The sequence below is a fragment of the Mesocricetus auratus genome, unplaced genomic scaffold (assembly GCF_017639785.1).
Source record: "Mesocricetus auratus isolate SY011 unplaced genomic scaffold, BCM_Maur_2.0 Super-Scaffold_100038, whole genome shotgun sequence".
Classification (NCBI taxonomy): domain Eukaryota; kingdom Metazoa; phylum Chordata; class Mammalia; order Rodentia; family Cricetidae; genus Mesocricetus; species Mesocricetus auratus.
Genome location: NW_024429216.1, coordinates 3,173,665 through 3,191,458, shown reverse-complemented (window position 1 = coordinate 3,191,458; position 17,794 = coordinate 3,173,665). Strand labels below are relative to the sequence as shown.

General features: G+C 51.5%; 1 protein-coding gene across 1 annotated transcript in view; it reads left to right on the top strand.

Annotated features, from left to right (window-relative positions):
* The window catches only part of Arhgap35 (Rho GTPase activating protein 35), a 104,969-nt gene extending 87,895 nt beyond the window's left edge, over positions 1–17,074 (top strand). Inside the window, exons 4-7 of the mRNA XM_005086431.4 lie at positions 3,614–3,691; positions 4,967–5,098; positions 13,393–13,498; positions 14,028–17,074. Coding sequence (XP_005086488.1) covers positions 3,614–3,691; positions 4,967–5,098; positions 13,393–13,498; positions 14,028–14,385 — 674 coding nt within the window. The 3' untranslated portion in view covers positions 14,386–17,074. The remainder of the gene's footprint in view (positions 1–3,613; positions 3,692–4,966; positions 5,099–13,392; positions 13,499–14,027) is intronic.
* The last annotated feature ends 720 nt before the right edge of the window (positions 17,075–17,794 follow it).

Here is a 17,794-nt window from a genome sequence, read left to right as displayed (position 1 = left end):
AAACGAGTTCATCGTGAGATTACTAAAACCAGTATAATGGCACGTGCCCATAAATCCCAGTGAGATGGAGGCAAAAAACTCAAGGCCAGCCTGGGCTACATAAGATGCCATTTCATCAAGGTAGCCATCGTTGTTGCTAGGGACCGCAGCATCATTGTTTTTTGAAAAAGCTTGAGGTGTAGCTCAGTTGGTAGAGATTTTACTTACCGTGTATAAGCCTGTGGTGACACAGCAAGTTTGGTTGTCAGCCACACTCGTCATGTGGCTAACAACTTCAAAGGACTGATGTTTCTGGGCTCTGAAGACACCTGCACTTACATGTACAAACCCATACACAGACATAGAAATTTTTGTTTGTTTATTGTTATTTGTAACACGATAAAGAAAAGACTCATTGGCTGACATTGGGGTTCAAACTTCAAGCCTAAGAATAGAAAAGAAATAGTAGTTGCGGGCCACTAGCTCTTACCTCAGGCTGAATGGGCTGATCCTGCTGCCTCTCCTCAGTGTGGCCTGCCACTGAATACTGAAAACCCCGCTTCTGTCTTTTATGTCCCTCTAGTGCTGGGATTAAAGGTGTGTGATCTGTTACTCTTTTTAGGCTGACTCAATCTCATGTATCTCTGGGTGGCCTTGAACTCAGAGAGATCTGTCTACCTCTTAATCTTGAGTCATAGATTTAAAGGTGTGTGCCTGGCTTCTATGGCTTGTAGCTGACTTTGCTTTCTGAATCCTCAGGCAAACTAATAAATCATAAATATCACTTCAGTTATTGTTCTTGGTTTTTCAAGGCAGGGTTTCTCTGTGTAGCCCTAGCTGTTCTGGAACTCATTCTGTAAGCCAGGCTGGCCTTGAATGAACTCACAGAGATCCACCTGCCTCTCTGCCTCCCGAGTGCTGGGGTTAAAGGTGTGCACCACCATGCCTGGCTTAGTGATGTTCTTGATTCCCGTCTTAATTTTTAAGAATTTACACCAGATTCTTTGATATCCTGCAAAGGGTGGAGGAACCTTTCCTTAAATTCCTTACAGCAGGAACCCGAGTAGGTGGTACCAACCTTGGCTTCCCGATGGAACAGTATATCTACAAAAGGAAAGGTGATGGCATCTGCATCTGCATCTGAAGAGGACCTGGAAGAAGCCCTGATGTCAGCATCATCTCCAAGAATGCTGGCCACTTGACTCCATGTCCTTGATTTACCAGATCCAAGCAGCCTTCAGGAACTCCAGGAAGCCACGACTTCTGGTGGCAACAGATCCCAGGGCTGACTGCTAGTCCCCCACTGAGGCGTCCTCCATCAGTCTGCCTCCCGTCATTCTGTGTGACACAGATTCTCCTGCTGTATGGACATTGAGAATCCAAGCAACAAGAGAGCTCACTCGGTGGGTCTCATGTGGTTGATGGCCCCAGAAGTTCTGTACACGTGTGGAACTACCTCCCATGAGCAACTATGGGAGATTACGCCTGATCTCTCCCTCTGCAGAGATCCTGAAGAAGTTGAAAAGGAACAAGCAGAGCTGAAAAGACTGTGACCAAGGGAAGACTTTGTGGGTGCATGGACCACACCAGCTCCTCAGCTCAAGTACTGATGCTGTACAGGTGCCTCCCACCACTGCGGACTCATCTGGAGCTCCCATTGCTCGGGCCACTGAATATGTTAGAGCAACCGCCGAGCTGTTGTGCAGACACTTGGGCAAAAGAAAAGAAGATGGGTGAAAAACTCATGCTTTCTTTTTTGAAAAAAGTAATAGAAAAGGGGGTAGGAAAACAAACATGTAATACTTTTTTTTTTTTCCTGAGACAGGGTTTCTCTGTATTGTTTTGGAGACTGTCCTGGAACTAGCTCTGTAGACCAGGCTGGCCTCGAACTCACAGAGATCCACCTGCCTCTGCCTCCCAAGTGCTGGGATTAAAGGCGTGCGCCACCAACGCCCGGCTCAAACATGTAATACTTAAAGACCTCTTTCAAGTGCAAAATGAGAAGCACTGCGGAGCGAAATAAGCAGCATGGATAGTAAGAAATAGACCTAGACTGGGGTGTGGGGTACCTTGTAGAAGAGGCCCAAGGCACCCCCAGGTGGTTCCTTCCCAGTGCTTTGGAAACAACCAGAAAAAGCCACTTAAGACTTTCTACCCTTGAAAGCCTGGTGGAACCTAAACAAGGATGGAACTGTCTCTGGAGTCGTTGTGTACACAGGCATCTGGTGCGTGACATTCTTGTTTTGTGTTTTGGTTTTTATGGTTCTGGAGATAAAACCAGGGCAGGTGCTCTACCACCAAGCTGTACTCCAGCTCCTAAGAGCTATATTACAAAAACATGAACACACTAAATTACATAGGAAAAGTTCCCGGGATGCTCTGTGTGTGAAAGAAGGGACAGTGTTTCTTCATTCTTTGGGGTCCAGAAAGGCTTCTTGAGTGCACAGCAAGACAGCAGCTGAGGTGAGGCAGACTGCGCCTCCCTTTCTGCTTTCTGCAGCTCTGGCACTGGGACAGAAGCCCACTCACAGCAGGCGAGTGCCGCAGCATAGAACCACGCTTCCAGCCTTTCACCAAGCCCCTTTTTGGCTTTCTGAGACAGGGTCTCACTCTCTCATCCATGGAGACCTGGAACTCATTATGTATCCCTGACTAGCCTCGAGCTTGCTATGATCCTTCACCTCTGTCCCTACCTTCTAGGATTGCAAGTATGTACCACCATGCCTGCTTTTTATCTTTAACAGAAGAACACTCAGTCTGGAGAAACAGTTCAGTGACTAAGAACCCTGGCTGCTCTTCAGAGGACCTGACTTTAGGCAGCTCATAACTGCCTGTGACTCCAGCTCCAGGGCATGCCCTCGTCTGTATGCTGTGGGCCCTGCATTCGCGTGACATACACAAACCATACAAAACTAATGTTTTTAGGGGTTTTTTTTGTTTGGGCCTGGTGGTGGTAGTGGCTGTGTCAGCACACACCTTTAACCCCAGCACTTGAGACACAGAGGCAGGCTGATCTACAAAACTAGTTCCAGGATAGCAGGGCTCTTACATGGAGAAACCCTGTCTGGAACCCCCTCCCCCACCAAAAAAAAAAAGGGATAAAGGGGCTAGAGAGATGACTCAGCAGTTAAGAGCACTGACTGCTCTTCCAGAGGACCTGATTTCAGTTTTCCAGCCTTTGAATGGCCTTCATTGGTACTGGGCATATACCAGGCAAAAGTCTCATACATATGATTTCTTTTAGTAAAATATTCAAGACTGTACACTAAAAAGTGGGTAACACCGGTGGGGTTTGGTGATACACACTCAGGAAGCAGGAGCAGGTGGATCTCTGGTATTTGAGGCTAGCCTGGTCTACATATCAAGTTCCGGTGAGTACTAAGCCAAATGTAGCAAACGTGAGCAGTTCTGTCACTTGGAAACTGGAGAGAAGCCTGAGCTAGATGAGCCCCTACCTTTAAAGGAAAAGGAGGATGGGACTCGGTACTACAGTGTTTTTAACTGAAGCACCAAACAAGACAGCACTGCTGTCCTGCTCCTCCGTTGTGGTGGAACCTTGTGGTCTCCCCAGTGAGCCCCTGTCCCTCTGCCCTCCAGCTCTGGTTCATGGGACCTGCTTATTCTTTCTCCACAGGACTGAGCACTGAGGGCATCTACCGGGTCAGCGGGAACAAGTCAGAGATGGAAAGTCTACAGAGACAGTTCGATCAAGGTGAGTCGCAGCCTGGCTGTGCATCACTACTCCAAAGCAGATGCCATGGGTACTCCTGCCACCCATGAACCTGAATCTGAACCAGAACCAAGAAGTACTGGCTCAGAGACAGAGGTCACATGTGCCCCCCATGGGGGACCAGGCCTATCAACATACCGTCCCTGCCAAGTCTGGTCCCACTGCCATCCACAGCCGCCATTAGAGGTTTTCCTGGCCCTGGTTCACTTCTAGAAGGGCCTTGCCTTCCTAGGCTGGGGCCAGGAGTGGTGGCATTTTAATTAATGATTCAATTTTTTGTTTGTTTGTTTTTGTTTTTCGAGACAGGGTTTGTCTGTATTGTTTTGGAGGCTGTCCTGGAACTCGCTCTGTAGACCAGCCTGGCCTCGAACTCACAGAGATCTGCCTGCCTGTGCCTCTCAAGTGCTGGGATTAAAGGCGTGCGCCACCAACACCCAGCCAATGATCCAATATTTTTTGGCAGTCCAGAAGTGTCTATATCAACAACATTTCAAGATAATTGAAGCACTAGACTTCTGCTCCTAAGTTAGGTCAAGTGTGAGAGGCTCCCAGCTAGGAATGCAGCTCTTAATGTGAGAAATGCCCACACTGAATGCCAAGCCATGCCACCAGGCCAGAGCAGAACAGTGAACACTCTCTGCTATCCGCAGCCAGAGGGTGAGCATAGTTAGGGGACAAGACGGCCAGTTTCTGGAGCAGCCAACTCACCTGTTGTCATGGGCCAGCTGACAGTGATACCTTGTAATCGAACGCCCCTGTTTTTGAGCAAGTGTCAAATAGTACGTTTCCAATGAACTGCATGGAATTTTCTCAGGACCTCTGCTGACCAGAGTGGTTTTGTGGTACATGGCTGTACCTGTAAGAATCTGAATAGCTGGTAGTCCAGAAAGGGACCCTTGGTGTCCATCTGTAGACAAGTCCTTCAGAGTCAGGCATGCAGTGAGGCTAGAGAGAAGGAAGGTGAGAAGGAGGGCTCAGTGGAGCCATGGGCCGGGAGGAGCCAGGGAGAAGGAAGTGGGGACCCCTCCTCCCTCCATCATCGTCTGGATGGCAGGAGGGGAAGGAAGTAAGGGAAAGGTGACGCCCATCAGAACCCAGTGCGATGAGCAGGGAGCCTCTCCAGTCATGTCTGGGAGCCCAGGCTGCCAGCTCCCCTGTAGTCCCTGCCCTGGGCAGCACCGAGAAGCCTTTTGGGAGCTTTCTTGTGGCTTCTGCTGACTTAGATGACTCCGGCCTCACTTCTTGACTTGCTTTCAGACCACAATCTGGACCTGGCAGAGAAAGACTTCACTGTGAACACTGTGGCGGGGGCCATGAAAAGCTTCTTTTCTGAGCTACCAGACCCCCTGGTACCGTACAGCATGCAGATTGACCTGGTGGAGGCGCACAGTGAGTACCAGCAGCTGGAACGGGGTCCCAGACAGCCCTGCCTTTCTGAATGCCCAGCCACAGGTTGGCTTGTTTCTTGCCAGCTTTCCTTAAGTTACCCCATCTATCTTTTGCCTCTGGGCTTTTGTCTTGCTCTTCTGTAAATCTTACTTTCACTCTTACTCCATAGCTAGCTGGGTGGCTGGCCCCTGATGTCCTCCTCTCCTTGTTCTGTCTTGCCCCTCTCTCATTCCCAGATACTTTTCCCTAGATTTCTCCTCATATTTATCCTCTCTGCCTCCAGCCCTGGCTATTCGTCTCTCCTGCCTTGCTACTGACCATTCAGCTCTATTAGACCATCAGGCAAAGAGTCCCAGCTTCACAGAGTTATTAACCAAATGCAACATAAAAAAAAAATAACACACCTTGAAATACTATTCCCCAACAGCAGCTGCAGCATCTGATGTAGGTGCCATCCATGCCCCTCTGCCATGACTGACTTTCCCATGTCTGCCCATAGTTTGCTCCTTGGGGTAAAGCTGGACCTGCTCTTCTGAAACAGGTCATCCTGGCAGCAAACCCGTCATCTGAGGCCATACAGACTCAGAAAGTTACCTATGGAGCTGGAGAGATGACTCGGTGGTTAAGAGCACAGGCTGCTATTCCAGAGGACCCGGGTTCAGTTTCCAGCACCCACATAGAGGCTGACAGCTATCCAGAACTCCTGTTTTAGGGAATCTAACACCCTCTTCTGACTTCTGAGGATGCCAGGCATACCTGTGGGACACAAACATGCATGCAAGCAAAACACAAAATCAATTAAAAAGTAAAAAAATAAGAAAATGGGGGGGGGGGGGATGAACTCTCCAGTGGCCTTAGTCAGAAGATCACAGGGCTCTGCAGCCCATAAGACCTCCAGGGTTTTTTGGTGTTTATTTGAGGTAGTGTCTTGTGTATTGTAGGGTGCTCTCAAACTCCTTATCTTTCTGCCCCCCATGGGCTGGCATTATGGATGTACCACCATACCTGACTCAGAAGCTCTAGTTTTAATGGCAGTCTCTAGGGCAAAGTTCTCTACCTGGGGTCCATGACCCTTTTAGGGTCAAACGGCCCTTTCATGAGGTTGTATATCAAATATCCTGCATATCGGATGTTTATGTTACAATTCATAGCCGTAGCAAAATCACAGTTATGAAGTAGCAACAAAAATAAATTTTTGGTTGGGGTCACCACCCCAGGAGGAACTGTGTTAAAGGGTCACAGCGTTTAGGATAGTTGAGAACTACTTTCTCATTGTCTGGGTATGTCATATTCCATGAAGGCCCTGGCCTCTTGGAGCTGCCCACCACAGACAGAGCACTTATTATTTAGCCAAAGGAAGCCTTTGCATGCCCTTGAGGGAGAGGGGGAAGACCCTGAAACAGCAATTCCTCCACAGTTACTGAAAGGCGTATCTCTCTGTGGGTTCAAGGCCAGCCTGGTCTACATTGTGAGTTCTAAGACAACCAAAATATGTAGTAAGATGGGGGTGGGACGACCTTGTCGAATGCCAAGAAAGAGGTCAGGCAAGAAAAGGGGAAGTGTGGTCCTGGGCTAGCTTTTCACTGCCTGACTCAAGCGGTGTACTCGCAAGGCTGTGGTGGGGCTGGTTATAGGTCAAGTGGCTCCCGTTCCTGGGTCCTTCCTCCTAAAGAAGCTATTCCAGCTGTGAAGGGTGCAGGGTTCAGGCTCCACATCTGCCGCCTCTCCATTTTGCCCACCTACCAAGGCCGGGAGGCAGCGCTTAAGGTGGAGACCATCTCAGCCTCATGCTGTCTCTCTAAGGGGAGTTAGAGGAGGTTCAGGAGGTGTGTGCTGGTTGGTACCTAGCTGCTGAAGACCCAGTTCTCACATTTCTCTTGACCTGGCGCCATCTAGAGGCAAGCTGAGTACTGGCACCTAAGAGAAAGCCATTGTTTCTTGGAACAGCTGACATGGCACCTTTTTGTTTGGGGAGGGCCAGGAGAGACTGCTGCTGAGAGGGGGTCCACTTCCCTCCCATCCTTCTGTCACCCACTCTGTAGGTTCCCACAGCTCAGAAGGTGGCTGCTCAGTAGCCTGGGAAGGGTGGAGCCTCAGAGCTTCCTCTCCATTGTATGCTAGCTGGGCCACCTCTTGTCTGTCCTTTCTTGACAGCCTGACAGAGGAGGGTAGGGAGGAGGGGATCTCACCAACATGCCCTTCACAGCAGAAGCAGCAAGTGGAGCCCCGGGCTCCATGGTTCAGGGTGGATTTAGCTGAGTCAGATACCAGGCATTGAAAAAGTTGTGTCAGGGGACATGGTAGAAGGGAGATTGCCATGCCTTATAGTAGCATAGGTTTCCATGACAACAGCAACTTGACCAGCTCTTTTTACTGGCCACCTCAGAGCAGCTGTGTCTGTGTGTTCCGGCTTGCATGCGATTCCAACCTCCCATCACAACATGATCAAGGTCATTGGTTGTGTAAGCATCAGAATTTCACGATTTGAACACTGCTGAAGAGTGTCCACCAAGCGGAATCTGTGTGTGTGTGTGCAGTTGTCTTCCCAGCTTAGTCAAGGTAACGTGGAGACTCACGCACCAGCAGAACTCACACCAAGCGGAATCTGTGTGTGTGTGTGCAGTTGTCTTCCCAGCTTAGTCAAGGTAACGTGGAGACTCACGCACCAGCAGAACTCACAGATTGTTGCTTGCCGTGTGCAACAGGCTCTGCTGGGTATTGGTGTGTGCTCTTAGTCACCAGTGAGGTAGAGGATTGTCTCTCCATGGTACAGAGGAGCCCGAGGCTCTCGGAGTGACACAGTTTGGCTGGAGGCCCAGGTCACACGGCTGGGAACTGGCAAGCTGGAACTTGAGTCCCTGCTTTCCCTGGGGGGAAGCTGAGCTGTAAGTGCAGAGCTCTCCATGATGGGGGGGAGGCAGAGAGTAGTGAGGAGGCGGGATCATGAGCTATGACTTGAGGCAGGGGCTGGAGTTGTTAGGCAGCAAGTGGGGCTGTGTATTACCCTGTCTTCCCTGATACCCCATTCCAACCAGAACTTGTTCCCAGGCTGCATGGGCTTTTTCTTTCCTCTTGTCCGCCACCAGCACCACCAATCCCTTCCCTGTCCAGGGTCCCTCTAGTTCTTCTGGGCCCCACAGGCTGCCCAAGGCTTCTGTACTGGCAGGCATCCTGGAGCTAGGTCCACTTTGGGTACAGGGTTCCAGGCCAGTGACCTGTGGCGTCTACCACGTGGCCATCCAAGGGAAACTGTTCTCAATGCAGGCTTATCATCTTCCTTTCCCACTAGACAGATGCAGGCAGCCAAGGTCGTGGGGTGGATGGCCCTCACTACCCATACTACCTCAGGATGTTGTTTTCTCTTGTCTGCACATAGCTGCTCAGGGACCCATGACAGTGACAGACAGAATATGGTTCCAGCTGCAGTCTGGTGAAGAAGGGACACTGCCCAGCTTGCTGCGCTGCATGATCATGCCTCTAGAATAGTCTGAGTTTTCCACTCTACACCAAGCAGAGGGTGGGCCACATGGGAGGAAGACAGGGACACACCTGGGCCTGCCTGCATTGCTCAAGCCTCTGCCCAGCTTCCCCTTTCCCAGTAGCAGAAATATGCAGAGGGTCAGCGACTGCCACTCTAGACACTGGGGGGAAAGCAACAGTTCCCAGCCCGGAACTCGGTTTGTGGTAAACAGCCAGGTTGGGGACAATAGGATCAGGGTCCTTGACAGATTTTATGGCCAGAGAGAGTTCTTGTACCTTTTTGTTTTTCCTTAGTTTAGAGTTGTAGTTATTGTTGTGTTTCTATGTGTTGAATTGGTTTGGTTTTTCAAGACAGGGTTTCTCTTGTTTTCCTGGCTGTCCTAGAACTCGTTCTGTTCTAGGCTGGCCTCAAACTCAAGACATCCACCTGCCTCTGCCTCTCAAGTGCTGAGATTAAAGGTGTACTCTACCAATGTCCAGTTAGTTTGGGTTTTTGTTTGTTTGGTTTTGGGGTTAGGGGTTTTGTTTTGTTTTGAGACATTCTATAGTACAAGCTGCCCTCAAACTCTTCCTTCTCCTGTCCAGCTTCCCCAGTGTTAGGATTTCAGGGTCTTTGTGCCTTTTCAAGCCCTGGTTTGTGTCCACTGTGAGGGTGTTTGTAAGGTCCCTGATGGTCCTGACTTCCCTCTCCTCTTCCTTATGGGTTCCTGAGGACTCAGCTGTTAACCAGCTGTTAACCAGAAGTATGTAGACTTCACCTTGGCCTGTCTGGACCCTGAGTGCCTGCTCACGGCCCAACCCCATTCCTTTCACTGGCTCCAAGACATGGCAGGGGATCCAAAGCAGAGAGCAGAACTGAGGTCTAGCCCCACTTTTTGCCTGATGCATACTGAGGATTGCATAGAGAACATCTTGGAAATGGTCCCTGGGGCACTGTACCACCATGCAGATAGAAGCATCCTCTGTGTCCCAGAAGACAGGGGATACTAAATGAAATATCATTGCCAAACATGGGATACCTCCTACTAGTTATTGGTCAGGGAAGCACCTAGAACACAGGTATCACCATGGTGCTTGTTGGCCCACCATAACTCAGTAAGACATTGTTGCTGAACCTCAACAGAAAACTCTCCACTGGCCGGGCGTTGGTGGCGCACGCCTTTAATCCCATCACTCGGGAGGCAGAGGCAGGTGGATCTCTGTGAGTTCGAGGCCAGCCTGGTCTATAAGAGCTAGTTCCAGGACAGCCTCCAAAGCCACAGAGAAACCCTGTCTCGAAAAAACCAAAAAAAAAAAAAAGAAAAGAAAAGAAAACTCTCCGCTGGCTGGCCTGTGTAGTCCTACAAGGTGCTTTGCATGCTGCTGTGGGAGAAAGACATGATTCTTCCCCCCACCCCCACCCCAGACAGGGTTTCTATGTATTGTTTGGGAGGCTGTCCTGGAACTAGCTCTTATAGACCAGGCTGGTCTCGAACTCACAGAGATCTGCCTGCCTCTGCCTCTGCTTGCACCACCAACACCCAGCAAGACATCGATATTTTTACCCAGTGCTCAACCCTGCATATACAGTGCCATCCTGCCTGGCAAGGTGTGTCCATTGGTACAGTGGTGGCACGACAGTTATGGTTCAAACCAGCTTCTTTCTGATTGGATATAGTTTGATTTGAGCCTCCTCCACAGGAGGAATGTCATGCTAGGTACTGACTAAGGAGAGCATGGGCAAAATAAAAGTCAGTGATGGAGTGGGTTGTCAGGTGGACTGCTTGCCTGCAAGGTCCTCGGTTCCATCCCCCAACACCTTAAAGCGGGAGAGTCAGCCTTGCTTTGGTGTCACAGGCTCGGGGCCAAGCTGGGTGAGGAAGATTCTGTAGCTCCCCTTGTGGTCCTCCCACTAGACACGTGGTGCTCCTAGGTGTTAATGAGTGCAGAGACCCAGCAGAGACTCACACAGGCGGGAAGGGAGAGGGAATACAGGTCAGGAACCATCTGAGCCCATCTGAGCCTTTCTTGGGCCTCTGACTCAAGAGGCTGCAGGAGGAGGGTAAGCTTTTCCAGGGAGGGGCATCCATCACTACCCCAGGAAGAAAGGAAGCACCCATCACTGCTGCTCCACTGATCCTCTCGAGGGAAGGCCAGGTCCCCTTCCTGCGTGAGACTGCTGTCTGAGATGCTGCTGCACAGGTGCCTGATGAAAAGAGACACAACTGTGTGTGTGTCACCGGGTACCTACAGGGACCTGGGCATGCTTGCATCTGAAGGGATGAAAGTGAGCCGTGCTCATGATTCTCATGTGTTCCGTAATCAGTCGCCCATCCTCCCTCCCGTGGCTTCCTTCTGCTAAACAGACCACAGCAAATGAGTTGAAGACTCGGGACTAGAAATCAGCATGGAGGCTAAACCATTGAAAGAACTCTTGGTTAGAAACTGATGCTGACTGCTCACCTTTATCCCTGTGTCAACTTCTGACAGGTAGAGCAGCTCCAGGACATGCCCCCAACTCTGAACTTACCTTAACCTCTTGCTGCCTCCAGTCTTTTACAGACAGGAGGCTGAGTGACCCGCAGGTGTCACTTGCCCAGGCTCACAGCTTCTGGGTGGTTTGTGTCAGGTTTGGGCTCTGAACTGTAGCCATGTCCTCTACTGTAAAGGTTCCCAACCAGGAAGCCATGGCCGTACCTTTTTTTTTTTTTAACTAAAAACAGATTTCTTTTGTTTTGAGACAGGGTCTCACTATGTGGCTCAGACTGCCCTGGAACTCACTAACTCACTATGTATGCCATGGTGGCCTAAAACTCACAGAAACCCACCTGCTTCTGTCTCCCAAGTCCTGGAATTAATGGCACGCGTATGCTACCACCACCCAGCCAGATTTTATTTTTAATGGAAAATCTTAATTATAATTATCTTCCCAGATTCTCCACACTTCCCCACCATTTCTTTCATTAGAAAATAAACAGACATCTAAAAAATAATAATAAGATAAATAAAAACAAACCAGAATAGGATGAAACAAACTAGCAAAAGAAAAGTGCCGAAGAAAAAAACTCAGGAAACACAGAGACACACACAGAGATCCCATAAAAACACAGAATGAGAAGCCATAATGTATGTGCGAAGGACTTATTGGGGACAGGTGGGAGCATTGTGAGACAGCCTCCAAAAATGCCATTGAGGCCAGGTGGTGGTGGCGGCACATACCTTTGATCCCAACACTCCGAGAGGCAGGGGCCAGCCTGGTCTACAGAGCGAGTTCCAGGACAGGCTCTAAAGTTACACAGAGAAACCCTGTCTTGAAAAAAAACAAACAAAAAATACCATTGAGTTCATTTCATGTTGGCCATCTGCTGCTGGGCATGGGATTTGCCCTGAAGAGTGCTTTGCACACCCGGTGGGACTCCAGTAGAGAAAACTTTTTTCATTTGTGAGCAGCTATCAATTGGAAATAGCTTCCAGGTTTTGGATGGGGACTTCTTACCTTAATCATTAAAGTACTTTTCTTACTTTAATCATTTTTATTATGTTGTTGTAGAGACAGGGTCTCATCCCATAGCCTAGGCTGACCTCAGACTAACAGTCCTCCCACCTCAGCTGCCCAAGGGCTGGGATTTCAGGTTCACACCACCACGCCCACATGCCCTTCATCTAGGAGACACGGTGTGGTGAGTCTGAGCCACCAGGACTTCAGAGCTTTAGTGCCGTCCAAGGATGCTGTGCCCCAAACAAACAGAGGCCATGGTGTGTGTGTGTGTGTGTGTGTGTGTGTGTGTGTGTGTGTGTGTGTGTGTGTGTGTGTGTGTGTGTGTGTGTGTGTAGGCATGTTTGCACAAGGAGGAGTCACCCGATGACTTAGAGGAGTCACTTTTTTCTACCCTGTGAGTCCCAGGAATGAAGCTCAGGTCATCAGACTTAGCAGATAGTGCTCACACCCATGAGCCACTCTCCTAGCCACTGTCAGCCCGCACTTCAAGAGTGACACGACGATCTCTTTCCATGTGCAGAGGAATCTGGTTGGCCAGGTGTCACTCTAGATGGAGTCTGGACCGGATTTGCTTTCCTGCTAAAATGAGCCAAATTCAGCTCAGCTCTGCAGCTGGTCAGCTCAAATCCCTGCTCCACAGACTTCCTGTCTGCTTTCTTGTTTCCCATCCTCAAAGCAGGGCAGACCGTAGAACGCTGCCCTGGTGTGGCATGGGTGACATGCTTCCTGTCACAGCACATTGGAACCCTCAGTAGGCGGCAGCAAGCAGAGGCATGTGGTCCCTTTGATGAGCTGCGTGAGAATCGCCCACTGTCTGCAGCAGCAGCACCATGTGCAAAGCCCCTCACGTCTACAGGGAAGGACAGAGCCCTGGTCTTGTGGCAGACCCCCTCCTTCCATGGTCTGTCAGCGTGGGTGGGTGGCAGTGCCCTCCCGTCTGGCCAGGAAGCAAGCAGTCTTTCTGCATCGGGGTGCCTGTCTCCAGGGGCAACCGATGAGCAAAGAATGGTGTTCTTTATGGTAGAGTCTGTGGATGGCTCATCTTGGGGGCAGGAGGGGGGCAGGAAGCCCAAGCATACAGTACTGTCCTTCAGCAGGGGCCTGGGACATAGAAGAGGCCTGGACCCCAGTCCAGGTGTGCGGCCATGGATGCAGGCTCTGGGCATGAGGGTGGGATGGAGCTGTCAGAAAGCCCTGGGCTGCCCTCCCAGAGGATTGCCAGAGTACTCTGAGGTGGCCACCGGCCACAGGGCCTACTGGCTGTCTGGTAGCTCCTTTACACCTGCAGAACACCCACCTAACTCAGCCCTGAAAAGCCTTTGGTTTTCTCTCTTAGAAATCAACGACCGAGAACAGAAGTTACATGCTCTTAAGGAGGTGCTGAAGAAATTCCCAAAGGAAAACCATGAAGTCTTCAAATATGTCATCTCCCACCTGAACAAGTAGGTTTCGTGCTGCCAAGTGGTTTTCCTTCTGTAATAAACAGGCATCTGGGCTAACTGAGGGAGAAGGAGCCAGCAGGGTCCTCTGCTGCAGCAGCCAGTGGCATAGCCAGGGCCCGTGGCATCCTTAGTTTCCTTCTGGCTCTGGCTCCAAGCCCACGGCGGGGGTAGTTTTTCTGGCCAATGCTGGTGCCTTCAGAAACATTGCATGCAGAAGCAGAGCTCACAGCTGCCCCTTGCCCATGTCTCCGCACTGGTGGGAGGCAGAGCGCTTATCAGGTGCCTGGGGTCAGAAGAGTCTGTCGTGTGAGCAGAGTGCTCAAGCAGGGCCTGGGTGTGCACTCAGGGTAGCCTGTTGGCACAAACTCACTCCTGCCCATCCCAAACATCGCCACCACTCTGGGTGATGGTCTGTCCCTGCAGGCACCTTCCAGGGACCTGTAGGGCCTCTGGCCCCTGTGGCTCCTTGAGCTAGTGGCAGGCAGGGAAGCCCTGTGCAGATGTGACCTGGCTTTGCTGTCACCTGCAGGGTCAGCCACAACAACAAGGTGAACCTTATGACCAGTGAGAACCTGTCCATCTGCTTCTGGCCCACCCTGATGCGACCTGACTTCAGCAGCATGGACGCGCTCACAGCCACGCGCTCCTACCAGACCATCATCGAGCTCTTCATTCAGCAGTGCCCCTTCTTCTTCTACAACCGGCCCATCAGCGAGCCTCCAGGGGGTGCACCTGGCTCCCCCTCAGCTGTGGCCCCCACTGTCCCCTTCCTCACCTCTACACCTGCTACCACTCAGCCGTCGCCTCCCCAGTCACCTCCTCCAACCCCTCAGTCCCCAATGCAGCCATTGCTCTCCTCTCAGCTCCAAGCCGAACACACGCTGTGAGCCACCGCAGTCGAGAGGCAGGAAAACCAGTCGTCTTCTTGACAGGGTGGCATTTGGCCTCGAACAAAATCAGGTCCCCTGGGTGGAGGTTGCAGCAGCCAAGCGCCTTTTAAAGAGTTCAGTGGTGGCACTAGCCGGTGTTCACCACGGCCGGGCGGTCAAATACCCTGCAGCCTGCTCTTGATCCGGCACTGGCTGGTAAGCTGTGGGGCCCTGCCCTTGGCCTGGGCCACTCTGAGGACTGAACTGACCAGACAGCGGCCCCAGCACCCTCCCTGCTCCCTGGACCCTTTGCCCAACCTGTCTGCCTGCACCAGCGTCAGGACGTCGTCCCAGCCTCTGCCAGGGGCAGAGGTTATACCCCAGCAGGGCTGGCCCCTCTAAAGAGGATACTCCCCAGTCTGTCCTCTCATTTCCATACCTCCACGCACCTGCAGTGGGGTCGTGGGGAACGTGGGCGCTGGCCCTGCTACCCCACAGTACACACTGGGGCACTGGCATGGCCCATCAGCACAGCAAGAAGAGAGCTCTGTGTCTAGACCCAGTGTGGGGGTTCCCTCCAGCCCCTCCCAGGCTTCTGATCCATTCCCCGCAGCAAAGGAACACTGGAAGAAAGATGAACCTCCACAGAGACGGAAAGACAGAAAGACAGCACGGGGAGAAAACAGACCTCAAGTTTCCACTCCCACCTGCCAGGAGGCTGCTGGGTAAAAAGCCCCTTGTCCGTGTGAGACAGCAGCAGAGTAAGGACACCTGGGCAGTGACTGCAAACCCACTGGGCCCCCATAGCTGCCCCCTGAGAGACAGAGCCTTTGGAGGGATTGTTGGCAAGGTCCCTACCCTCCCGCTGATCAGCACACTATAGAAACACTACACACATAGAACTACAGGGGTGTACACACAGCACCCAGGTTGGCATGTTTGCTGTTAAAGTGGGGTCATTTCATCCCGTGCTGCAGATGTAACCAGCAAGGGTGTCTGGGACATGGGCAGTTGTGGCACCTTCCAGAAATGAGCATGTGGTTATACACAGAGCATCCTGTTTTCAGGAGAGGCACAGTGCCTGGCTTGTCACCACCCTATTGTAGCCCAGCTTTGCACCCACCCCAGCAGCCTCCCCCCACGGTCCAGATTTGGCAGCCTTAATCAGCTCCTGCCTCTGCCTCCTACTTTAATCTTAGCACTGGGTCATGAAACCTGACACTAAGGTACCCTGGGCATAGGAGGGGCTTGGGTCGCACAGCACTGTCCTGGGTCCCACCATCGCACTTTAGGAATAGCATGTGGGTGTGTTCCAGGATCCCCGGGTAGGTACCCACCCTGCCTTTACCTCTGGGGCAGGAGGGTGACTGGCGCTTGGCCAAGGGTCCTGCCCTAGAGAAGCTGGCTGTCCCCCTGTGTCTAGTACTTGGCAACATAAGGTGCTTGCAAATACTATGCTGCCCCTGCAAAATGTAATTTCCAAGACCAGACCAAACCCAAGGTACAAAGGTGTTAATGAGTAAAAGCTTTTCCTCCTGAGGGTCTGTGTTGGATGCTGTAGGCCTGGGGTCAGCAGGAGCATCTGTGTGCTGTGTCCATTAAGGTCATTGACAGTCCCCTGCCCTGACTTCATGCCCTTAGCCCCACGCTATTTGAAATGGCTTCCATTCAGTAGCTTCTGTGTTGGGTCTTCAGAGTTGTGACCCGGGCCGCCTGTCCAGGAGGCTGCTGCATGTGCCCACTGTGTAATGTCAGCAGCGGGTGGCAGACTGAGGGGCTCAGGCAAGTGGCCGCTAGAGCCCTGCTGTCAGCCTCATCTTGCAGACACCAGGCTGGGGCACCCCACTCCTGCTTCTGCAGGCACTCTAGAAGGCAACCTGGGGACCTTGAGAAGAGAGAACACTCGGGGCCTGGGTGGGTGTGCTGTCATAGGCCTCAAGTGGGTGGCCAGGTCAGCTGCTGCCTACCTGGAAAGCAGCCCTGGAGGTGGCCTCAGCCTGTGACCACCCGACACCACCACAGCTCCCAAGGCCGGGTTTGTGCTGCACGCTGGGTGGTGTATGTCCTGCACCACCCTACCCTTTTCATCTCGGTCTTTTAAGGGACGTGAAAAGGTCTGCTGCTGTCTGCCCCCCGTGCTCGCCATTCTCCCCGGCAGAGGCAGGCGGCGGCGGCAGACTTCTAGAACCTTCACAGTCTCTGCCACTATGTGGGGTGACATTACAGGAGCATCTTACAGGCCAGCGGGGTGGAGTGAGCCCTCCTGTGACCTGTGCCTCTGCCCCTGGTCTATTGGGAGGAATCCCTGAAGGCACGCATCCCCTGAGGATCCCACAGGGTACTCTGTGCTCTGCCCCCCAGACCCTAAGACTTAACAGTGGGCCAGCTGCAGTCCTCATCCCCCAAAGTCACCTGCAGGTGGCAGTCGAGGAGAGGTGGTTCTCCATTCCACGTCACCCTCATGCATGGGGAGGGTCGGGGATGAGCTGTGTCAGTCCAGGACTGCACCAGCTAGGGACATCACAGAGGCCAAGGCTGGAGGCCCTAGATGGTCCCTTACCTATCACCCAGCCATGAAGCCACCCAAGTAGTGGAGCCAGGTCATAAGTTATTGTTCACATTAAAGAATCATGTTCCCCGTGTACATTTTAAGCAAAGGAAACGTCTCGGGATTGTATGGGAATAAAACTTGTTTGAAAATTTGGAATAGTGCTGCTGTCGGCTTCTTTTTCTGGTACTTGTATTTTCACATGTTAAATGATCTTAACATTTGTGTTGGATTAACAAATGCTTTGAGTTTCCTGAGAATGAACAGAAACATGGTATTGAAGTGTGTTAGTAGTCTGGCGTGTGCCCAAACTAATGTTTTGCAGCGAAAGTGGAACCCTGTCTGTAAAGCGAGTGTAACAGTGATTTCCTGTGTCATGGTGGCTCGAACCAGGACTTCTCTAGTTGGCGTCAGGAATGTCTGCTTCATTTCCAGGCTGCTTTTTTTTTTTTTTTAATAAGCCATGGGTTTCTGAGGCTCCTGCCTGTTTAGTGCATGGGCAGCCATCATGGCAGCCAAGGCATCTCTGACTGAGGTGTTTTTGTTTGGTTTTGTTTTTTAAAATCATGTATTTGCTACAAAGTATTGTACTTGTCTCAGTGGGAATGGTGTAAAAAAAACTGAAAAGGCCTTATGTGATGTACCATAGTTAATAAATCAATCTTGTACAATAAAAGTAAAACACAGGCCTGAGAGACATGCAGGAGCTGCAGTCTCCAGCGCAGCCTGGGGGCCAACTAGGGGCCACGCTGGCCTCTAGTCATCCTCTGCCACAGTGTCCTGAGGGTGGGCTGCGGGTGCTCTGGGAAGTCTAAGAAGTTGGAAGGCCGGCCGGCCACCCACCAGCCAGTTGCTGTCTGCCAAGATAGTATTCCCAGG